The sequence below is a fragment of the Medicago sativa genome, chromosome 4 (genome assembly GCF_051527215.1).
Source record: "Medicago sativa cultivar Bolivia chromosome 4, Bolivia_mono, whole genome shotgun sequence".
Lineage (NCBI taxonomy): Eukaryota > Viridiplantae > Streptophyta > Magnoliopsida > Fabales > Fabaceae > Medicago > Medicago sativa.
Window position 1 is genome coordinate 39315253 of NC_140752.1, and position 11244 is coordinate 39326496.

Genomic DNA, 11244 nt, shown 5'->3' on the forward strand with positions numbered 1-11244 from the left:
TATGTTCTAACATTTCTCTTGCTTTATTTCCTTTGATATTGTCATGTGCTACTAACTCCTTTCATTCCATGTTTCATCATTTCATAAGCATCTCCATTTCATCCCACATTCATCTCTATTTTTTCTTACAATATAATTTGTACCAAAGTTAGAATGTAAATATTTAGGAATTCTTGTAATATTTTACTTTCATGCTTTTAATTTCTTGGCAAAGAGGCCATAGAATGTATCTAGGGTATGATGTAATAAGGACAATGGACTCTAATGATGTACACCGACACAAGCACCGACACATGCACACACATCACTATATAGTTAGAATATGCATGTTTAGATGTATGTTTAGGATTGTATGTTTAGATGAATGTTTAGGCTTTATACTTAGAAAAATCATTTTCCAAAAAAATATGAGCAAACCTCACTCAAATCTTTTTCATAATAAACCTTGGGGTCAAAACCCCATTGAATTTTCCTTTTATTTTCTTAATCAAATTTCAATGAAAAATAATCATATTTGACTTCTTTTGCAAATCACTAATTCAACCTCACAATTTCCTAATCTCATGCCTTTAAGGCCTCTCTCTTATTCTTCAAATTCCATTTTCAAACTTAAAATCAACCAACAAAAACAAAAACATTTTTTGGAAGAGAACTACGGTGGATTTGATCCCTTAAACGGGTACGTAGGCAAGGAACAAAATTCCTTCAATTCAACTAAAATAAAAATCCAAACACATTCTTCTCCCTCCAATTCTTCACTTAGTAAACTTTTAGGTGTAAATATCATTTTCAAAATAGCATTTAAAAATAAAGCGCGCGCGTAGAAATTAAAGACGGTTCCTATAGGATACTATAGTCGTTATGGGTGCCTAACACCTTCCCGTAGCGAAAACAACTCCCGGACCTCGATTCTCAAGGGTTTTGCTTACTTTTTCCCTTCCCAAGAAAAAATAAGATATCACCGGTTTAAAAGGTTCAAACGTAATCAAATGTTTGACACCCGAAAACCAAGATAAAACACGACTCAACCCAGAAAAATGCACTTTTGGAGTCCAAGCGGGTAAATTCCTTGGTTTCTATCTAACCGAAAGGGGAATCGAAGCAAATCCAGATAAATGTCGCGCATTTACTGAACTTCCAACACCCCATTCCAAAAAGTGCATCCAAACGCTCAACGGAATGTTGATCGCTCTCTCCAAATTTGTGGCTAAATCCGCTCAACACGCACTTCCTTTCTTCAAACTCTTGAGGAAAGAAACGAAGTTCGAATGGACGGACGAGTGCGAGACCGCCTTAAAGCATCTAAAAGAAACCATCTCCGCGCCACCAGTGCTCTCGCGGCCCAATCAAGGTGAAATATTGTACATATATCTCTCTGTTTCCTCTGACGCAGTGAGCGCCGTCCTCATTAGATAAATAGTGGAGGGACAGAAACCGGTATACTTCACCAGCAAAGCATTGTTAGGACCTGAAACGAGGTACCAGAGAATTGAAAAGGTAGCTCTCGCACTCCTCACAACAGCCCGAAGATTGAGGCAGTATTTCCTAGCGTACGCAGTAATAGTCAGGACGGACCAACCCATCAGACAAATCTTGGGTCGCCCAGACGTAGCCGGTCGGATGATGAAATGGTCACTTGAATTGTCCGAGTTCGACATTCGCTACGAATCCAGAAAGGCACTGAAGGCACAAGTGTTCGCCGACTTCCTCGCTGAGATGACTTTCCTAGCTGAGGATAGCTCCGAAGAATGGACCGTCTTCGTAGACGGATCATCCAACTCCAAGGGAAACGTAGCAGGAATAATTGTAGAAGACAACAAAGGTATCGTTGTCGAAATTTCCCTCGCTTTATCTTTCCCTGTTACCAATAACACTGCAGAGTACGAGGCCTTCCTGGCTGGCTTACGAACCGCCAAAGACATGGGGGCCAAAAAGATTAAAATCTTCACCAACTTGCAACTAGTGGCTTCCCAAGTCACGGGAGAGTTCCAAGTAAAGGAAGACCACCTCCAAAAATACGTCCAGTTAGTACTAGAGAAGATGAAAGAATTCGAAGCCATCGAAGTAACTCACGTTCCTCGTGAACAGAATACTCGGGCAGACATTCTTTCAAAACTCGCAAGTACGCGAACTGCGAATGGAAACAAAATAGTGATATAGGAGGTCCTCAGCGAACCAAGCATCCGGGACAGAGGAACTCTGCTTCAAGTGATCAATAAGATCGTCGGAATGGAAGACTATAGAGGACCCATCTCTCGATACATAGAGAATGGCCAACTCCCTACCGATCCGCAGGAAAAGGCAAGATTAAAGAGAAGGGCCTGCTCGTTCACTCTGGTGGAAGGAACCTTATACACAAGAGGTTTCATCATTCCACTAATCAAGTGTTTGGGACCCAATGAAACCCAAGAAGTTCTCGCCGACGTTCATGATGGCATCTGCGGACAACACCTTGGTGCAAAAGCTCTTGCAAAAAAGGTCCTACGAGCAGGATACTATTGGCCTACCATGTTAAAGGACGCCCAAGCTTATGTAAACCTCTGTGATAAATGCCAGCGACACGGGGACATGAACCTAGCGCCCCCTGCTGAGCTAACATCCTTAGTTTCCCCTTGGCCTTTTGCATGGTGGGGTATTGACCTTTTGGGACCATTCCCCAAAGCCACTGGGCAGCTGAAATATCTGGTCCACTACAAGAAATTTAGCAAATTGCGACACTTACTTTGCGACCTTTGCATGAGAACTGCCTCAAAGTACACCTTTGCGACAGTTATTGCAACAGTTATGCCCAATAGTCGCAGGTTTTAAGGAAAAATTTACAAGGCGCGTTGACAATTTTTCACTCCCACTTTTAGTCTAATTTATTTTCATCAGATCCCTATTTCCCTATCTCAGTCTTCTATAACTCTGAAACCCTAAAACCCAATTCCATTCTTCAATCTCCATTTTCTAATCTTCAATCTCACTCTCTAATCTCCAATTTCTGAAAACCTAACCTCCAATTTCATCCCATGCCTTCAACGATCTGTACATATTCATACGTTTCAACACTTTTTCCACCACTCGATTGAACACCATATCCCATTTTGCTTCCAATTTCTGGAAAATCTCACTCTCTATTCCCCTCAATCTCACGCTCAATCGTTGAAGCCTCATCCTCAACGAGCCGCCTTCTATTGACCCAAGAACTCCAACCCCTAAGAAAACATCCTTTCATGATTAAAGACACCGAAAAAATGCAACAATTGTTGCAAGGTCGAGCGCTCTATAATGGATGGGAAGGAGATCTTCAGCATCAACAGCAAAAACATGTGTACAATGGATGGGAAGGAGATCTTCATCTCAACCGCTGAAGCCTCACCCTAAGTCTCACTCTCTTAACTTCCATTTTTGCATGTTAATTTCGTGATATTTTTTTAGGATTTAACTTTTTAAATTTGTGTCTTTGTTGATTTGAGTGATTTTTTTCTCGTTAACTTCTTAATTTTTTTTTGACTGTGTAATTTATTGATTTGAATTCTGCGTTTTCACTTCACAGCTCTGTGCAATTCGGTTTCGTCCTTGGTTTCGCCTTGGTTCACACTTATTCTCCTATCCTACTTGACTTTCTCAAGGTAAAACTTTGTTTTCTTCTAACCTTTTCATTTGATTTGCCATGAAATTAAGCTTCTGGGTGTTCAGGAAATTGAGGTAATTGAGAAAAACAAAACTTTATTTGAGTTTATGGACAATGGTTGTGTATTGCTGGAAATTATGAGTTTTTTGTTGTGTTTTATGGTGTTAATGATTGACATGATTGCTAATTGAAATGGGTACTCACTAATATAGAGTTAATGGAAGTTGTGTGGGATTTTTGTTTAGTTTTCTGAGATTTGTGAATTAGTTTTTTTCCTTATTAATATGCACTCTAAAAATGGTAAATTGATTATCTGTGTTTGGTCTATACAACCACAAAGAGATGGAATATCCACATGACTTAGTAGCAATCTGCAGGTTGAACCCTTCTCCATGCCTTGTCTTACTCTTAGTTCTTTCTTCTGTCATTTAGCTGCCATGTTCTTGCTAGTAATAACAAGATTACATGTACAATCGTAAAATCAACCTTCTCATTTGTTGAACTCATCAGATCTGTTAGCTATCCTTTTATGTATTGTTTATATTTTCCTTTAGTTGACTCTTAATACATTGCAATAAATATGAATGATCAATTCAAAAGCTTTTCCTCCATGTCCTTAATCGGTTCACTTTTTCTTGTTGTCCTATTTTCTTGTTTCTTTCATTTCCTTGTGTTTTGTTTATTTGTAGAATTTGAGTTTTTTTTAGATCTCTGCTGGTTCTTTTCTGTTTACACTCAATTATTTGATTGTTTTCTATAGATTGATTTTATATTTGGGTAATTGTAATTTATGCAGTTATCGACATCTTTGTTGGCCTTTGTGTATCTGCCTGCATTTCCTTCATCGACATACCGACATCAGGGCAACTTGGTAACATATTTTCGTTACTTTTGTCTTTCGCATTCCTTGTCCTTTTAGCATTCTGAATCACTTAATATTTGAGACACACACTCACCACTTGATAACATTTGTTAAACTTGTTTATCTTAGGATGTCATGTACAAAGGAGCTATTTGATGTATTATGTACATGATTGTGATTATTTTGTGGATTCTCTGAATTTGCTAAATACAGGTGAACAAGCTTAAACGAGAACTTAAAATTTGAGTATGTAATTTGTACATTTGGCATGATTTTCAATTCTGATTTACAGTTTGTGCAAGTATTTTAGTTGTAATCTCAAAGAATTCGTTACTGTAAATAGCAGCAGCTTGTATTTGTGCCTCATGGTATTAGTTAGTTCTAGTTAATTCAGTTACAATGTGCCACTTTAGCATTAGCAGTTATAATTGTGTGTGTTAGTTAGCTTTTGGTGTAAGTTAAACCCCAGCTGAGTGAAGTTGTGACTAAATATGATAGCGATTAAAATATATGATAGCGATTTTTCGTTATTTCCTTCAAATTTCCTGATGCATTAAAATATGATAGCGATTTTTCTGTTTCTAAATGTATGATATCTTTTTCAGGTCATGAAAGTGAAGTTAATTTATGAGGAGGTTTTAGGGATCTTTCAAATCTTCCAACACTGTTTCAGATCAGATCTGCTTCGTCACTTAATCTTTCATAAGGAAAAAGAGATAATCCAAACAGAATGAAAATCATAAGTATTTTCTTCTTTATCCCTCTTGTTTCTTGATTTTCTTTCAATATTTTTGTTTTAATTTCTAGAAAATTGGAAACTTATTATTAATAAGTATTATTTAAATTGGAAATTTATTATTAATAACTATTATGAATTTGTAATTATTTTGGGGGAAATTTACAGGTGAAAAGGGCGAGCTCAATGTCTTTGAAGCTACCTGCTCAATCTGGTTGGAAGAAAAAGGTATATCTATTGTTTCTTGTGTTCCTCTTTTGACTATTCAATTTTAGGGTAATTAGATTAGCTTGCTGTCCTATTTTCTTGTTTCTTTCATATCCATATGTTTTGTTTATTTGTAAAATTTGAGTTTTTTTTAGATATATGATAGTTAGTTTTCTGTTTACACTCAAAATTATTTTATTGTTTTCTATAGATTGATTTTATATTTTGGTAATTATAATTTATGCAGTTATCGACATCTTCATTGGCATTTCTGTATCTGCATTTCCCTCTTCGACGTATCGGCATCAGGGCAACTTGGTAACACATTTTTGTGACTTTTGTCTTTCGCATTCCTTGTCTTTATTATTCTCACTTTTGGTTTTCAAAGTTCAAAAAAAAAAAATTATCTACTTGTTGGTTCTAGTTGGTGTCCACATTCTATTGTTTTGGCTTTTATAATAGTAGAAAAAGAAAAACTTTTCCTTCATAATTGATAAGTTGAAAACCATTCAATCCATGTAGAGTGAGTTTGCTTCTCTCGAGGTGAGATGACTTTTGAGATCACACACTCACCACTTGATATCATTTGTTAAACTTGTTTATCTTAGGAGGTCATGTATGAAGGAGCTAATTGATGTATTATGTAAATGATTGTGATAATTTTGTGCATTCTATGAATTTTCTAACTGTGATGTGAATGTGTTTGTGTGTAACTGTGATGTGAATGTGTTTGTGTTTAACTATGTTTTGCACAAGATGAAGAGTGAATGCCTTGGGGACATTGGAGACATCTTAAGGTGGATGACAATACAAAGTCCAGCAAAGGGTGATTGCTAGTGTTAGATGCTACAGACAGTAGCTTATAAAATTCACACTTATGTCGTCCTATTAGTAACAATAACTAGGTTACTTAGTTCTTCTGCAACATCTTTTTATCAACTAGATAAAGTAGTAGTAAGAAACTGTTTGAGCAAACATTTATAGTTGGTCTCTTTTTCTAGATTTGGCAATATTTTGGACGGGGAAATGGTAGTATGTCAGCAAATTGCCCAGCAAACGGGTATTCTACCTGATTGGGAAGTGGCAATACTTCTTTTTAGCAACTATATCAGAAAGTAATTATTGTTTGATTGCGTGTTTAGTTAGAATCCACAACTTTAGTGACTTTGTTGTTTATTGTTGTCAATTAGTGTTTCTTATAGTATCTTTGATTTATTTTTAGGTGGAAGACTTAGAATCACAAAAAAGTATATGAAGTTCTTTGGAGTCTATTCACCTTGAGTTGATGAACAAACTCGTGAGTATCCTTTCAATCTTACAAATTTTGTGCTCTTCCTGATTGTTATACTTATATGCAATTTCATACAAAAAGTTTAACTGTAGGATACCATTTGCATTTATACTGTTGATGTGTGTTGTTACTTATTTCTATGAGATTTCTGGTTGGACAATTGGTCATATAATAGAACTTAAAATATGTCAAACATAGTTGGGCATCTGAGTTAGTATCTGAATGAATGCCAAAAAGAGCCTCCAGAAATGGACTTGTTACATTACAGCTAACAGATGTAGGATACAATCATAATGAGACAATTTAGTTTATCAACATGTCTTGTATACTTCTGTATACGAATTGGGATATGATAAAAGGCTCCACTTGTCATTTGTATGCACAGGTCTGCTATGAATAACCTCATCCCAAATGTTAGGGCTAAAAGTGATGATTACACACGCTTGAGATTTTTAACTTCATTTGTTTTTATTTCTTATCTTTGTTAATTAAGTTATATGACAATCATTATACAGGCATCAGACGCAATACCTGTTACGACTGAAGATCCCGCACCCCAAACACAGAACCCAAAGGTTGGAATTGTAATCAAATCAAATTTTGGACTTGAAATTGCCTACAACATTTAATATCTCTGAGAAGTCTCATTTTTTCTTTTGACCCTAAAACATGAATCTTTTCAACATCAAGATACCGATATACAAATAAAATGGAAGCCCAATAATGTCACATCTGAGCTCTCAAGGGAAAGTCTCACCATTTCGGAGCAGACTAGGGATGCAAATGTTGGCGCACTCTCTACATTGAAGGTTGTAAATTTTGTTCTTGTTTCAATGTTATTTCAGTGTTTAGCCTCATACTGATCAACATCAATCTAATATTTGCTATATTTTATTAGGGAAATGGAGCAACTGTCCAGGTTCTTAAAAAGCCTGGTGGTGCTTTTGGGGCACTTCTGGGGAACCCAGCTTCAAAGAGGAAGCTTGGCCTTGATAAAAAGGTGCGCTTTCTTTTCTTTTCTTATAGGTTTCACTGTTGCTTATGCTTATAGGTTTCACTTTCTTATTGCTTTTGCTTTTAGGTTCTGCTCTTTATTGCTTACAGCTTCCGAATCTCGCCTAATGTATAAAATTACTGCCGCATTAAGTATCTGTCATTTTAAGCTGAAACTGCGTGTAGTTTAAGCTGGAACTGTGTAGTTTAAGCTGGAACTCTGTAGTTTATGATGGAGCTGTGTGTAATTTTATGCCGTAACTGTGTGTAGGTTATGCTAGAACTTTGTGTAATTTAAGCTGAAACTGTGTGTAATTTATGCTAGAACTGTGTGATTTTATGCTAGAATTGTGTGCAATTTTATTTTATACTGAAACTGTGTAGTTTAAGCTGGAACTGTTTGTAGTTCTTGCTATAACTATGTGTAATTTTATGCTGGAACTGTGTGTAGGTTATGCTGGAACTGTGGTAGACATTCGTCTTGAGGATCATGGAGCAATTTCACTAAGGAATACCTAGATATTTTTATAGAGTTTTAATTCTCATACAATTGTTTTCAATGTCCAGCAACTAGTATTTTGGTTCAGTCACTAGTGTTTCATTTTTTTGAATGTTTAAACTTGGTACTACATATTTTTTGTTTTAGTTAAGTTGATGTATGGATCAAACTTCTTACTCTTGAATTATGTATATTTTGCATTTTAAGTCTTTAGTAATATATTTTGAGATTGTCTTCAAATTGTAGAGAAAAAAAAATTCTAAATCAGGACATCAATTTCAAAAATAAATAAATTTGTGACTTAAAAAAAAAATTACATTTGCGGCTGTTCAAACAGTCGCAGAAATTTGTGATTTTTAAAAAAAATAATACATTTGCGGCTGTTCAAACAGTCGCAGGCATAATAAAATATAAATTGACATTTGCGACTGTTAGCAAATGTCGCAAGTCCCTTAAATTCCATATAAATCTCCTCATTTGCGACTGTTAGCAACTGTCGCAGCACCTTTGCGGCTGTTGGAGCGGCTGTTCCACGAAGGGTCGCAAATGACAGTTGCGACCCCAACAAATGTGACTGTTGGGGAACAGTCGCAAATGTACATTTGCGACCCTTCTAACAGTCGCAATCAGCGTTTTTAAAAGTCGCAAAATGCAGTTTTTCTTGTAGTGGTCGTCGCAATCGACTACTCAACCAAATGGATCGAAGCAGAACCATTAGCAAAAATCACAGCCAAAAACGTACTCCGCTTCTTCAAAAGGAACATCCTAGCAAGATTTGGAGTACTGGCACTAGTGATATCTGACAATGGTACACAGTTCACGGAACAAAGGTTCCAGGACTACCTAAGGAACATCGACATCAAACAAAGCTTCACCTCCGTCGAACACCCTCAAGCCAACGGTCTCGCCGAGGCTGCAAACAGGGTCATTCTACGGAGGATATGAAGAAGACTAGACACGGCCAAAACTCAATGGGCTGAAGAGTTACACGCAGTTCTTTGGGCCTACAGAACTATTCCCCACTCCACGATCGGCGAGTAACCTTTTCGATTCACATACGGGACAGAGGCAGTCTTACCCATTGAGCTAACTGAACTCACATGGCGTACGGACGCCAGCACTGACTTCCCAGCCAATACGGCAAATTTGCGTGAAGAGCTCGAATTTGTTGACGAAGTTAGGATCGGGGAAACCTTACGGGAGGCAGCGCTAAAACAAAAAATAGCCGCTCGCCACAACAGAAAGGTCATAAAAAGAGAATTCGAAGTGGGCGACCTCGTTCTCCGGCGAAACCAGAAGGATTCTGAAGAAGGGAAACTTGCCGCCAACTGGGACGACCCCTACAGGATCCAGATGAAGACCGGAATGGGGGCTTACGGACTCGAAGATCTCCACCAAAATGCAATTCCAAGGACTTGGAATGCAGAAAAACTCAAAAAGTATTACACTTAGATGGCAGACAGCGCCAATTTACTCTAGTGTACATACTCTGTTCGATACAACGAACTCTTCGCTCTCAAACGAGCAAATAAACGGAGGAGGAAAGTCGTGCCACTCCAAATCCAAAAAGAAAAAGGATGAAAGGAATTTACACAACAAGTTCTTTCACTCCTCAGTATGTACGCTTACCGCTGCGACATCACTGCTCGGCATGTTAGGTAGAACCCCAGCTCGCGATGGGTGATTCACACCTTAGTGCGTTGAACTTAGAATGGTTTCTTCGTTCATCCGCTGTTACACGTCTATAACTTTGGACACACATTCAGATAAACGATCTCTTGGATGTGCAATACTTCTAACTAATACTCCGTGTAAACAGTTGGGAACCTCCTGCCCAAACTCTTCCTTGCAAAACAACGCAAAGGTAAAACTTTCCAAACGAAGTTACCTGGGAAGAAAAGGGCAAAACTTTAATTCAATCAAGTCAAAGTAACAAGATGTTAGGCGGGCATGCTAAACTCTCCAGTCATTAAATCACTTCGTCGAAATAATGACTGCGGGGGGTGGTCCATCTCACCACAGCAAAACACACTTCGGCTTAAGAGCTCCGCACTTCGGAAGTGAACAACAAATACAAGTCAAACAGTTAAGGGCATACGAATTATTGTAGTCTGTCAAACACACAAGATAGATAATTCGCTCTTAAGAAATACTTCAAACAGTATTAAAAAGCCTCACACAACGAGCATTCAAATTCAAAACATTATACTTGAAAGTAAATCATACATTTCAAAACAAGTGTAATTAAGAATAATACAATCATATTATAAAGGTGCTAAAACCACTAAGGGCGCACAATGTCATTACAAATTTGATTGTTGAAGAAAAATTAATTACAAGACCTTATCAGGCCTGGGCCTCATCAACATGCCCATCTTCTTCTTCGGGATCAGGGGGAGGAGTGATCACCCCATCTTTCACCTCACTCAAGGGATGAATTCCTTCAACATTCAGCTCGATGCCCAGGTTCACCACCTTCAACTGGGCCACCGACCGATCAAACCCAAGCCGGACGGCCTCCACCAAGCTTCCTTCCAGCTCACCAATCATGTCCACAAGGCCTGCACGCCCCAGGACAGCAAGGTCTTTCGCCTCATCCTCCCTCGGGAGGTCCTCCTTCTTCAGAGCCTCCTCCAAGGACTCCTTCTCCACGGCCAGCTTCCGAGAAGATGCAACCGTTTGCTCAAGAGCAGTCTGAGCCTTTGACAACTGCTCCTTCAAAGAAGCAAGCTGACGGTCACGCTCCTCAGCGACAGACCTCTTGCTTGTTTGATCCTCCTCAAGAGCAACGACCTTGGCGGACAAGGCATCCCTTTCCCGCACCAAAGCATGGACCCGGACTTCACTCTCCGGCGAAGCGTTGTTCAGGGCGGCAGCGACCTCCAAAGCCTTCATTGTAGCAATAACCCCATCGGTTATTGCCTTACTCCGGCCAGCTGGACCCAGGTCCTGAATGATCTTCAGCTTGGGGTCATCCAAGAAAAGGGTCGACAGGGGGCCGCACAGCTCCGGCTCGGACCATACTTTTGGAAGCTGGAGG

General features: G+C 38.5%; 1 protein-coding gene across 18 annotated transcripts; it reads left to right on the forward strand.

The window, feature by feature from the left end:
* Nucleotides 1–2888: 2888 nt before the first annotated feature.
* Nucleotides 2889–8517, forward strand: LOC146929322 (uncharacterized). 18 transcript variants are annotated; one of them, XM_085701314.1, is made up of 14 exons: nt 2889–3366; nt 3539–3614; nt 4413–4487; nt 4608–4691; nt 5084–5221; nt 5383–5442; nt 5669–5739; nt 6178–6247; nt 6423–6536; nt 6644–6718; nt 7228–7287; nt 7403–7521; nt 7611–7712; nt 8157–8517. In XM_085701314.1, exons 5-9 carry the CDS (start codon nt 5209–5211, stop codon nt 6452–6454), a joined length of 246 nt encoding a protein of 81 aa, XP_085557440.1. In that variant the 5' UTR covers nt 2889–3366; nt 3539–3614; nt 4413–4487; nt 4608–4691; nt 5084–5208; the 3' UTR covers nt 6455–6536; nt 6644–6718; nt 7228–7287; nt 7403–7521; nt 7611–7712; nt 8157–8517. The 18 variants fall into 17 exon arrangements, with proteins under 18 accessions (XP_085557440.1, XP_085557439.1, XP_085557442.1 ...); XM_085701302.1 differs by lacking the exon at nt 4608–4691; XM_085701313.1 differs by having other exon boundaries at nt 2889–3614; nt 4608–4724.
* The last annotated feature ends 2727 nt before the right edge of the window (nt 8518–11244 follow it).